At 38.7% G+C, this 13,509-nt stretch overlaps 1 protein-coding gene across 2 annotated transcripts in view; it reads left to right on the top strand.

Annotated features, from left to right (window-relative positions):
• The window catches only part of phactr3b (phosphatase and actin regulator 3b), a 57,964-nt gene that overhangs the window by 17,068 nt on the left and 27,387 nt on the right, over nt 1–13,509 (top strand). For both annotated transcript variants that reach the window (XM_057846337.1, XM_057846338.1), the window contains exons 2-8: nt 1,358–1,516; nt 1,622–1,693; nt 2,192–2,341; nt 2,781–2,975; nt 3,051–3,258; nt 5,529–5,719; nt 8,753–8,906. In XM_057846337.1, coding sequence (XP_057702320.1) covers nt 1,358–1,516; nt 1,622–1,693; nt 2,192–2,341; nt 2,781–2,975; nt 3,051–3,258; nt 5,529–5,719; nt 8,753–8,906 — 1,129 coding nt within the window. The remainder of the gene's footprint in view (nt 1–1,357; nt 1,517–1,621; nt 1,694–2,191; nt 2,342–2,780; nt 2,976–3,050; nt 3,259–5,528; nt 5,720–8,752; nt 8,907–13,509) is intronic.

The raw sequence follows: 13,509 nt of genomic DNA, 5'->3' as shown, positions 1-13,509 counted from the left end.
TTCTATAATTTATTTACACTTCCTCCTGACTAAAGTTTTTTTTTTACAACATCAAAGGTAACAGTGGCAGTCAGATGCAATTTTAATTTTTTTCAGGTCATTCGTTGTCAGACAGAAGCAGCACGGCAAAACACCAAGCTAAAAAATAAGTAAAAATATCAAAATGGCTTACCTCTTTGTCCTTTGGAGGACCATAGCCCCCAACAAAATGTTTACTGCTTATGAAATGTGAATGGCTTCACCTTGCTGGCGTTAAACTGGTCTTTTGGACGTCCGCGCATGTTGATCCATTCTTCACATTTTTTCCTCCGAGTTTTTGGTTTTGGGAAACGTATGAAGAAAACATCCTTCATATGTCGTAATGTCTAGAGTCGTTTCTACAAGTTACATGGCAGCAATGTTTGATCGGCATATTCTTTTTTTGAAGGATTACCGGAGAAAAAAAAGAAGAAATAAAATGGATTTTATGCGAGGGCGTGTCTATAATGTCCCACTTCCACGTTACGATGGCGACGTCACGGTCTAAAAATAGCATTCGTGCAGTAGGCTATTGGATGGGGTGGGACACATCTCGTTTCTGAGGTCCCCTTTATTGTCAACGACTGCAGCCTGATTTTCAATGTTGGCAGACCCAGAATTGGTGCTGCCTAACTCTAGATTTAAATTAGTTTTTTAAAAAGTATTATTATTGTGCTGATGTGCTTGTTATGAAAATTATAAACCTGTTTTGGGGCTATTGATCCGAGTCACTAGTCTTAATGAACTAATACGTGTTCACATTTAAGAGCCTGAAACCAGGGAGTTTGCAAGGTTTAAAAATAAAACAAAAAACAATTCATAACCTTGTCACTTTCTTAGTTTTTTTTCAATTTTCTATGCAACTATTGGCTGGAACGAACATTTTACAGACTTATAATTATTGGAATTAAGAATTTGATAGAAAAAGAGTTCCATTATGTGCATATAATTACAGTGATGTGGAATGATTACTGTCATTGTGACAATAAAGATTGACATTTGGATAATTTTGGTGTTTGGGCACAATGACAAAGATCAATTGAATGCAAGAAGATGATAATTCCCTCTCAAAAGTTCTTCAACAATTTGTTTATAAAATGATAGCTATATGCCCCTGCCTCAGACCATGTGAGTTTCACATAAACAATTCCATTCTCTGTCTTTCCCCACCTCCTTAGCTTCCCCTCCAAATTTAGACTAGAATCTATTTAACATGTACCACTGGTGACCCATATACACGCCGCTCACGTGATAAGGGCTGAGCCAATTGTATTTGAAGAATAATAAGAAATGGCCCGGTTCTTAGAACTCCACTGTCTGCTCTTACTGTTTCCTGAAGACATGATGGACCAACAGAGGGTGTTGCAATCTGGCTGCCTGGTCTCAGGGGTTCGTACACCGCCCGTGAGACGCAACAGTAAACTGGCCAACCTGGGTCGGATCTTCAAGCCGTGGAAATGGAGGAAAAAGAAAAATGAGAAGCTGAAGCCCTCAACGGGTAAAAATAGATCTTAACTAATTTCATTCAGAAGTGGTTATGTATTTTGTATTATTTAAAATATACTTTGACTTATTGACATTAATGAGCAGTTTATGTTTGCAGTGGTGGAGAAAAAAGTAGCTGTGCGACAGAAGCGAGACGACCTCAAAGAGAACTCCGAAAAGATGGAGACAGGTGCAAAAATGACGGACAACACAACACGCATGCATGCATTTACTGTACAGTACACACATGCATTAGGAAATTACAGATCATTTTTAAGGTTGTCAAAAGTATCAAAGTATCAATACTGTAATGTTGTATCGTGATACGATATTTGATTGAAAAAGTATCAGTGCTTTTCCCTACCCCTGTTTTATTCATTTATTTATTACTACTACCACAGATCACCAGAAATTTGTTGTCATGGGGGAAATTAGATTTTACACCACTCTTGATAGTAATGGAGGTTTTTGTAGGCATTTTCCTTATTGATGAAAAAAAATAAAAAAATTGTGTTTTTTATTCACGTACTGTCAAAAATGGTATCGAGTTTTTTATTATTATTATTATTATTATTTAAATAATAATAGTTGTAGTAATATTGAGTTGAAAAATTTAGTATCATGGCAACAGTATTCATTTGTTTACCAAAGGATATCAACATACATCAAAACCTATTCTTACGTGTAGATTCAGACCTTGCTTGTGGAGGTAACAGTGAAGACCAGAACACTCCAAACCACTCGGATGGAGATGACAAAGATGAGAATCCCATAGCGTCGCTGGCTAGTACCGCTGAGGACACATGCAACGATTTAGATGCTTCAGCAGTTGTGGCAGGTGAGGGATCACTGCTTAGTCTGCTTCTTTAAAAGGATGTCCAAGATAAATGTGATTTGCAATTTTCACTTTGTTTCAAACTTTCTTCAAACTAACAAGCTTTGTAACTATTTTGGTACTTATTCAGAATTTCAAACATTTTCCAATGAATTTCTCTCTCATGTTCTCCTCATGTGCACGTTTGTTTCCTCAGGTTAGTCAAAGATGCTAAATTGCCCGTAAGTGTGAATGTGCATTAAAAGGGTTGTTTTCCAATACAGTCCACTCCCTATATATTGCCAGAGTCAGCAGGCATAGGCTTTAGTTCATCTGCAACCCAAATGAGGACAAAAGAATAGAAAATAGATTCATTAATGGTTTACATACTGTATGTAGTTACCAAAACTGTACTCTAGGTGGAGACAGAAACGCCTCAAATGATTCTTTTTGCCACATTTAGTGCAAGATGTAATTGAGGATTGCAAGTCGGCAACAGAGCCCAGTAAGAGTGAAAATGGAAACCCCTGTGTAGGGCATCTGAAACTCGAGGCCTTTGACTGTAAAAAGGAAGCTGTTCATCCTCAGAGACGTGCCAGCACCCCTCCAGGACCTAACCTGCAAGTCAAAGTGCTCACTAGACTGGGTAGTCTAGATGGTGAGTTTACATTAAAAAAAAAGTCTTTGGACATCTCTTATGGTTCATCTAATGCAGGTTCTTATCCCTTCGTAGGTGCACCGCCAGTGCGAGTGAAAAAATCTCCAGCGACCTTACCCAGGAATTTCACGCTTCCCAAAGACCCTCATGGCTCCCTGTTAAGAGGCCGGATGTCCACACCAACTGGTTCCCCCCACCTTGGCGCACTCCATTCTCAGCTACCTACCAGCTGCATAATTGAGGAACTGCACCGTGCGCTGGCCACCAAACATAGACAAGACAGGTTGGATGTGTTTTTATTTCATACAATATTGAACTTACACTAACAGCACACAAGCCCACGTGTTAATGTACATAAATTTCCCACTTCCCGTAATTTTCGGACTATAAGCCGCTACTTTTTTCCTTCGTTTTGAATCATGCGGTTTATAGTCAAGTGCGGCTTATTTGTTGATTTATTTGGGTTAATAGGTAACACTTTATTTGACAGCGGCGTCATAAGACCGTCATAATTGTGACATGACACTATCATGGGCTTTATTGAATGCTTACGACAGATGTCAAGTGTCATCCGGCAAATTATGTCTCTAACTCAGTACTTCTCAAATAGTGGGGCGCGCCCCCCTGGGGGGGCGCAGAGCGATGCCGGGGGGGCGCATGTGACCTCGGGGAACATGCATTTTTTGTTTTTTTGCCGTACTGGAATAAAGTGTACTTGCACATCCACTCAGTAGGTGGTAGTGGCGCTCTCATTTTCAGAGTGCGCGCAGTATTTTTGAACTAAGGAAGAGCACTCAGCACACACAGACAACAGATATGAAGAGCAGTGTGCCACCGCCGTTTTCGAAAGCCGTTTTCCGACCGGACTCACTCACGCAGCGACCCACTGTCTTGTCCGGTTCTCACGTCGCCGCCCGAAAAGTGCCATTTTCGGCTTGGGATCGTCACGACGACCGCCCTCACCTACGGTTCTACCTCGGCTGCCGAGAATGCGCTTTTTTCGTGCCGTTTGCCTTTTAGCTTTGACTTTTAATATAGTGGGTGATGAGGAAAGACCACTGTTTACTGTGTCTAAAAATAATTATAGCGGACAGCCAGAAGCCAAATCAATTAAGACGCCACTTAAAGACATTAGACCCCAATCTCATTGATAAGACGCTTGATTGTTTTTCAGTGAAAACGTGCCGAATATTGCCAACAATCGTCCTGCTTTGTCAGTGTTATATCAATCAGTAATCCAGTGAGCATTGTTAGCATGCTAATTGCAGAATAACTCCACACCAATGCAAAGGAGGTAAATACTGTGAGCCGCAAAAATAAAAGCTGTCCTGTCCAAGGACACTTTTTTTTTCTTCTTTTATTCAGTTTTGTTTTTTCGGTCAAATTTTTTGGCATATTGTCCTCATGAGTGAATGTTTCTAATCAATTTTATAATTTGTTATTATTTACTGATTTTATTACATTTTATTTTTCTGTATGGTCAAAAATGTACCTTGAGTGTATTTTTTGCAGTTTGGATGTGACTTTTTTTTAAATTCAGGCAAATTGATGCACGTCAAGTCTTCTCTGTTACAAACAAAACAATGTTAATAAAGTTATACTTTATTATAAGTTGATCTATGTTACTTTTTCTCTTTATTAGGAAAAAAAAGGACACAATGTTAGGCAGATGCGTATTTATAATAGTAATTTTATAGACAAATGATACTATTTACAGTGGCGGCAGAGAGTTTGGGGGGGCGCGAAACATTTACGTCTTCCATGGGGGGGCGTGACAGAAAATAATTGAGAAGCACTGCTCTAACTCCATTTATGTCCAGCTCGGATCTTTTGCATCCTTTCAAAAGTGAGATAAATCGCCGGATACCACTACATGAAATGCGATAAGCATTCATTAATGCTCATGACAGTGTCATGTCATTTGATTGTCTAATGACGCCAATGTCTTATGGCGCCAATGTCAAATAAAGTGTGTACAGAACATGAATTTTGATTGTTATTTACATCTGTAGCGCTAAAACGCATGCTAGGAGGCATTTTGGACAATAACAGTGTTGACAGCAGGTGGCAGCAGTGGTCGACTGTCTCCCCCAAGGGAGCCTTGATGGCCAAATGAAGCTTCTTGAAGCAATGAAGCTTTTCAGTCAATTGAGTCAAAGCTTCATAGTGATTAATTTGGTCTTATGATGCCGCTGTCAAATAAAGTGTTATCGGTTCATATGTTTTAGTGTAAATATCCCATAAAACAGTGAGGACAGCTGCGGCTTATAGTCCAGTGCGGCTTATCTATGAACAAATGTCATTTTTGTGTCAAATTTGGTGGGTGGCGCCTTATAGTCAGATGCGCCTTATAGCACGGAAATTACGGTAATTATTACTCATAGGACAATTGGAATTTATATGTTATCGAGTTAATTATTTGTAAAATATTCTTTTGCTCTCTCATACTATATACAGTATATTCTACTACATATTTCTATATAGAGGTGATACTACTTGTATGCATTTTGAATAGTATTTCTCAGTAGTTGTCATTCTTTTGGTTGACTTCAGCTTCCAAATGAAGGAAGTGCGCGCATCCCCGAAACGAAGACTAGAAGGTCGCTTGTCCCGCACCTCCAGCACAGACAGGGAGCCTGCTGGTGAGCAGGAGACCAAGAAGCAGTCTGATGAGAACAAGGAGAATCGTCGTCTAGATGAGTACTTGAGTGATCAGGACAGCTGGAATGAATCTGTGATCTCTGGTATGTCAAGTCAATACTATAATCTAGTTTTGTATGAACAAAGCCAGCTAACGTGTGACAGTCCGTCATTGGACAGTGAGGCTGCATAATCTCTGCTGATGTTTACAGTATTTACTCTGAGTGCATCCAGTGACAGACTTACTTATGTTAAGTTTCAGAGGCGTGCCAACATCTGTTGCAGTGGCCTAATTTTTTAACTCGTGATGTGGGTCAGTAGTACATAGCAGCACACAGTCAACATGTGTGTAATACCGTGGTGTAAGACTGTTGTAAGGGTTGTATGCAATATGCTGGTCATTAGCACAGCATGATAATGCAGTCTATGATTTGTGATTTATGGTGCAGCAGAGAAATTACATTTTTTCATCAAATATTAATCTAGCAGGGGGAAAAATGTTTATAGCCTCTTCTCAGTCTTTAAGAATTACAATTGTAATGGTTTGCCATATCAAACCACAAATGTACTATCACATCTTTCCAGTAGAAGCAGTAGAAGTCCTTCAGCTAATCTAAGAAAAGCTAAGAAAAAAGCCATCTCCTTTTTTTTCCTGATGAAATTTAAGACTTTGGGAGACAAAAACTACTTCCCTGTTTGAGTCAGAACAAGACAGTCATCCTGCAAACACAATAACGTTTGCGTCTGAGTCGCCTTGTAATTCAAACTTGAGGTAGAAGACAGTGTTGGAAATATATTTTTGTGGGAAAAGGTTTGGCTGACTAACAGGTGGGTAGAGTAGCCAACATTTTTACTCAAGTAAGAGTAGTGTTACTTCAAAATGATATTAGCCAAGTAAAAGTAAAAGTAGTCATCCAAAAAATGTACTCAAATACACGCAAAAAAGTATTTGGCTAAATGAATAATCAAGTAATGACTAACATTGTGAGTAACTGCTTAAGATGTTTTTTTTGTTGTAAACAATGGTATTTTTTTTTCTTAGCACAAATTTATCTAAATGAACTGTTATTATTATACTGTACTATAACATATTAAATAACCACATAAAGCCAACGAAATACAAGCAAAACAAAACAAAACAAAACATTGAATTCCGGCAAGAGAAAAAAAAATCTATAGAAATTAAGCATTATTTGTCCAAAGAGCATAAGTGCCCTTTATTGGAGGAAACATATTTCCTTTTATGTGACTAAAAGGATCATATCTCCGTTTTTCCGTGGTCAACCGGTGCCAAATAAACACTGGGAGAGAGCTTAAAATCCACGCTTTTATTTCTTAAATTTAAAAAATTGTTTACGGTACTGTAAAGATGCCTCGTGATTAAATAGCATTGAACGGGAACCATTAGTCTGATTGGTATAATGGATTCATGTGATTATTGTTGCGATGTCTCAATGGTGAAACTGGTAGAGCCGCTGTTGGCATCTCTGGCAAAAAAAGATAAAATCGAATATGTAGAATAACGAGGAAAAATGTAACGACTAGTGTTGCCCAAATTAGCGGAATAAGAGAAGCGTTTCTTCTTCACAAATCTACTCAAGTAAAAGTAAAACATGGCTTAGTAAAATTACACCTAGAGGTGCATTTTCTCAAAAGGTTATTCATAGACTTCATAATGATATTGACGAGACACAGGGCACGGGCTGATTAATATGGGGCCTATCTCCGTCAAAGTTATCTTTATAGATATGGACATAAAACAGTCTTCAATCTTGGTTAAAAGCAAAAAAAAAAAAAAAAAACGGGTAGTTAGCATTAATTTTACGTAAATATGTTGAATGTGCTGCTAGTCTTTAAGCCACTGTGGCACTGCCTTATCACCACAAAGAGCTTTTTCTGTTGAAAATTCTTGTAAATCAATGCTTAAATCCCTGAATTTTTTATGGATATGGACGTAAAACAGTCTTGGTTCTTGGTTAAAAACAAAAAAACGGGCAATTAGCATTTATTTATGTAAATATTGCAAACTATGATGCCAATGCCGTAGCGGCTAATTTCTCCCATTAATTTTTTTCACGTTTCAAAATGCATTCATGGTACAAAAAATATGATATTTACCTTGAATGCTCGAACAAATCACTCCTGAGACAGTCCTTCCTGTTTGTATGCGGTACAGCTTTCGTACTTTTTCAACCTAAATCCGGTGTTAGATCACTGCCTGTGTGAGTTTGAGAATAACTCCTCTTGATGTGGACAGGCCTCCAACTTGAAAGTGTCGCGCAGTGTCTCACGGTATGACCCATCAATATAATAATGAAGTCTATGAGTTACTCAAGTAAATGTAACGCGTTACTACTCACCTCTGCACACTAAGTATTACAAAACTACTCAAACATTACGTGGAGGAAAGATATTGATTTTTTACAGAATTTATAAAAAATGTTGCTTTTAATTAATTGTTCCATTTTCACATAACGTGTTTTCCATTTTACTCTTCCGAGTTACCCTTCATGCTGATTTCTCCAGTGTTTTTTTTTCTTCATTCCAGTTTTATTCCTTTATTTCAACTTCTACATTTGCACTTAAAATGTTTTCTTCACTTCAAACTTAATAGTGTTTTGTCGTGGAGTAACTATAGTATAGAAAGAAGTGAAAGCACGTTAAGGATTTAAGAAGGTAGTATAGCGCCCTCTGTTGTATGCAGCCATGCCTCGACAATTAATTATTATGAAATTTCCAACAGGATTAGGTCCTGCGTTACCCTGAATCTTATTACTCGGACGTTTAACGATATTAAGGCAATTTATGAACGCTTAGTGGCCTGCGCTTCAAGGATTGCCTGTCAAATGCTGCCAATTGGGCAATGACATAGTAACTGCAGCTCTTCTCACATGTTCTTGTCATGTTGAATTGGAAGCAAATAAGGTCTCTTCCATCATCTAAGTGTGTGTTTTTGGCCAATTATTTGCTATTAATGGCTTTTTCAACGATAGTTATCACAACAGTGTCAGTTTTCAATATTCCCTTTGTGAGAGTTGGAATACAGAAAATTGGATAGAGGTGTACAGCCTCGTTTTGGAGTGCTGTTTAGTAAAGCAATTGTTGATAACTTATTGTTTACTGCTATTTGTGTTCAGGGACCCTGTCACGAAGGATGAGGAAGGAGCTTTTGGCCGTGAAGCTCCGAAACCGACCCAGCAAACAAGAGCTGGAGGATCGCAACATCTTCCCTGTCCGCAGCGACCAGGAGCGCCAGGCGATTCGTCAACAGATCGAGATGAAGTTGGCCAAGTGAGTGACTTTGTGTAGTCCCACATCAGCTTACCATCTGTACCTACCAATCAGAGCCCTTTCACCTAATAATGTGTGTCTTATTATCTTGGATTTTCTAGAGTTTTATTCTCCATTTATTAACCATTGACTTCATAATGATATTGACGGGACACATTCGCCAGACACTGTGCCACGCCTTCAAGTAGGAGGCCGTCCCACACTCCGCTTCAGTCGGTTGAAATCCGTCGTAGTTATTCTGAAACACTTGCAGCGATCCAACGCCGGATTTAGGTCCAAAAAGTACGAAAGCTATACCGCATACAAACAGGAAGGATTGTCTCAGGAGTGATATGTTCGAGGATTCAAGGTAATTATTATATTTTTCGTACCATTCATGCATTTTGAAATGTGAAAAAAAAAATCAATTAGAGAAATAAACTGCTACGGCATTGGCGTCATAATTCGCAATATTTACGTAAAATAAATGCTAACTGCCCGGTTTTTGCTTTTAACCAAGAATCGAGATTGTTTTATGTTCATATCTGTAAAGAATTCAGGGGTTTAAGCATTTATTCACAAGAATTTTCAACGTAAAAAGCTTTGTGGTGATAAGACGGCGCCACAGTGGCTTAAACATTAGCAGCACATAAATGCTAACTGCCCGGTTTTTTGCTCTTTTAACAAAGAATCGATTCTGTTTTACATCCATATCTATAAAGAATTCAGGGATTTACGCATTTATTCACAAGAATTAGGCTCGAGCGTATGACGTGGCACTCGCGAGGTTTCCGCCGCTATCGCCATTTTGGAAGCGGGAAGTTCAGTGTCAGAACTCTGGGAAACATAAACAGTGAGGCATTTCAACACAGGTCGCTCTTTAAAAATGGTTGGAAGTTATTGTGCGGTAAAGAATTGCAACAACCGATCGGATAGAAAGGAGAATGTACAGCTCGACGGAACCCCATTGAGTTTCTTCCGGATCCCTACATGGAGAAAAGGCGAGGGAAAGGTCATATCTGAACTTACCAAACGTCGAAGAATGGCATGGGTGGCATGGGTGGCCTCGATCAGAAGGAAGGGCATAACGTTTGATTCTCCAGTTACACACAGAGTTTGCTCTATGCACTTCCACTCCGGTAAGTTAATTTCGTTTGTTTACGCAAATTTCGGTAACTTTATGCCCTAAGTCGGCCTGTTGTTAGCTATAGCTACAGCTAAACAACTAGCATGCATACATGTGCATTGTCTTCATAAGACATAATTCCTGTCTTTGCTAAATGAAAAAGCTGTAATATGTTGACGTGAGAGAGTGGCAAAGAATTTGTACACAGGCTACATTTTCTGCAACAAAAAATTTGTACATCCGTGGTCACAGACTAATGTAAACACACATTGCCTACCTTTGCTAGAAAGATGGTGTTGCCGTTTGCTATGTTCATAATGTGCAGGTCCTGCACCCATCCGCAGCAAAACTGTTCGTAGCTTTGTAGCGATTTGTAGTTTCGGAATTGCTGATGAGTGTAGTAACTTACACCAAACACTAAATACAGCATGATGTCCATTTCGCGTAGTGGTGGAAGCTTGTCGACATCTTTATTCCATTTGTGTTCGGCTTGCTCGTAAGGGTCAGCATTGTTCACATCCTTAAAATTGCTCACATATCTGTCCTTCGCCGTGGTAACAAGTTTGTCTCTGTATCGAACTGGCAAGTTTTCCTTACTTTTTTCCATCTTTGGCACTCGTAGTTGAATTGTATTTGCCGTTAAGTTTAAATGTCCCGTGATGCAGACGTGCTTCCAAAATGGCTGCGTTGTTGCAAATCTCGCATGATCCCGTGCTGCTGTGACGTAAACGCTCGAGCCTAATTCTCAATGTAAAAAAAGGTCTTTGTGGTGATAAGGCGGTGCCACAGTGGCTTAAAGACTAGCAGCACATTCAAGATATTTACGTAAAATAAATGCTAACTGCCCAGTTCTTTGCTCTTTTAACAAACAATCAAGACTGTTTTATGTCCATATCTATAAAGAATTCAGGGATTTAAGCATTTATTCATAAGAATTTTCAGCGTAAAAAGCCCTTTGTGGTGATAAGGCGACGCCACAGTGGCTTAAAGATTAGCAGCACATTCAACATATTTACGTAAAATAAATGCTAACTTGCGGGTTCTTTGCTCTTTTAACAAAGAATCAAGACTGTTTTATGTCCATATCGATAAGGAATTCAGGGATTTAAGCATTTATTCTCAAGAATTTTCAACAGAAAAAGCTCTTTGGCTGTGTTTCCAATCGGTCAGCTTTGACGGAGATAGGCCCCCTATTAATCTGCCCCGCGCCCCATGTCCTATCAATATATTATGAAGTCTATGTATCAATAATTTCATTATTTTAAATGAATTAATCACCAAAATGTTTGGGGGCAAAATGTAACAACATGTGACAGCAGTATAGATTTTCAGGCAAAAGAAGTCACTAATGGCCTTCCTTGGTTACTATTTACAATCTGTTTATTAATATCTCATATCTTTTATATGGACAGTTAGCATTAATCATTTAATTCTTTTTTTCCTTTTTCTTTTTCTTTTTTTTTTTTAAATGCCTTGATGCAGTCAAGTTTTGTAATTTTCTCCTGCGACATCATTTGCCCTACTTTCACTGCACCCACCCTGTGTTGCTTGTGTTCTGGAAGCAGGTTATTTTGACAGATGGAATTTATGTTGCTAGATGGTCATCCATGGCCTTCAGTGGGCTAATTTCAACCTTATGTCAATATGTTTTCTTTCAAATCCATTGTGGTTCTCCTGTCGTATTTGACCAAATATCTCTTGATCTGACTGTATATGAAATTATGATATGCTCAAACATGATACAGTACACCCTTGGTCAAAGGTTTTGAGACTTTTTTTCATTCAACTTAATTGTGAAAAGTCTCAAAACTAATGACCGTCGGTGTAAACGGTTCTGGCTTTATTAGTCTGATTGGCAGTGACTTTGTTTAAGATGGATCAAACAATATGAGGTTATTTGCATAATAAACTATCAACGATTCGTTTAATTCTAAATCCCAACAAAGGTTTATATTGTTGCGCTTGTGTAGTGGCTTATTTTGAGATCTAAGGTTGCAGTCCAAGAGGATTTTCAGAAATCCAGGAATGCAACCTAATCAAAAATTGTGTGTTACATAAACGGCAATATGCTGTTACTATGGAGACTTTAATAGGATTTGCTGTCAAATCAGGTTAGTTTGCTAGTAAGTAGCACAGAGTGTGCTGGCAATGTTATGCAATACTCTGGGAGGGGGATCGTGCACTCACCAGTAGGTTCAAATATATAGTAGAGAAGTCACATACGATACCCCTTACTATCTGGTTTTGAAGTAATAGCTGACTTTTCATAGGTTCTCACATAATGTATCTTAAAATGTTGTTTTTTTTCCATACAATTGCTTAATCAGGAATTTGACATCAAAAGCCAAGCCCTCAAGCAAAATCTTCACGCTTTCCTCTCAAGAGTGCATTCGTTTATGTTTGACCTACTTTCTGCTGCTGAATTAGGTTGAAACAGCCTCAAGTCAATCGCAAGGACACACTAATAAGATGTGCACCTGAGGAAATGGAGTCAATCCGGTAAAATCAGGGATGTGAACTACTACACTATGGGTAATTTTTTTCCCATGTTCATGCGCTGGTTTACAAAGCCAACTTTTAAGCAGGTGGCATTTAGGCTCCATTTCCAGTCAATCCCTTCGTTGTGAAAGAAACAGTTCAGAAAATGTACCTATTTAGTCCAATGTTAAAAAATAAAAAAACTATTATCACACACTGCCATCTTTAAAGTTTGACCTATTTTCTTTTATCTATGTGGCGGCAGACCTTTAATACGGTTCTTGTATTTAGATTTTGTGCTGGTTTGCTGAATGTTGTGGCTGTAAAGGGTAGGAGCTGACATAGCCACAGTTTACGTAATGAAATCATTGAACAAAGCTGTAGTTTGTTAGAAAACTGAAGACACATTCTTACAATGAAAGCTCAGTACAAGTGGTTAACATTCATGTACATTCCAGAAAGGGTATTAAAGTAGACTTTCTTGGAAAATCCTTGTTGTTATTATCAAGTGGTCAATAATTAGGTTTAGAGTTGCAATCATGGAATGTTTGTGGTGTTAATACTGTATCTTTTAGCCTGAGTACTGTACGTTGAAAATTAATCAGTCCAGTACTTGGATTTTTCAAACTGATTTTGTTTCTTGTCCCTATATAATAGATATAGAACAATTGTGATTAGCAGTGCTACGGTTTGCGGATCAAAGCCGAACCGTACGGTTCGCCCTGTACGGTTCAATACGCCTTTATGAACCGCGCAATTCGGTTTTGCAATAATTTATTCTGAACGCTTGTGGAATGAATTGGTTGAGCTCTGTGTGCCTGTGTGTGACGTGAAGCACAGCTGTGGAGAAATTCCCGCCCCGCAAGTAAATGTCCGATCGCTGTGAAGCACCTGTGTAATAGAAGCCTAGTAAAGCCCTCTCTCGCTTACGAGCGAAGTGAAAGTGAAACAAGACAGAAAAAAAAAGCTATGGCGAGCGGAGGAGTGGAGAGACCTAATTTTGAGGAAGCACCGGCTTCT

The sequence above is a fragment of the Corythoichthys intestinalis genome, chromosome 9 (genome assembly GCF_030265065.1).
Source record: "Corythoichthys intestinalis isolate RoL2023-P3 chromosome 9, ASM3026506v1, whole genome shotgun sequence".
Classification (NCBI taxonomy): domain Eukaryota; kingdom Metazoa; phylum Chordata; class Actinopteri; order Syngnathiformes; family Syngnathidae; genus Corythoichthys; species Corythoichthys intestinalis.
This window is presented reverse-complemented; position numbering and strand designations above follow the sequence as displayed.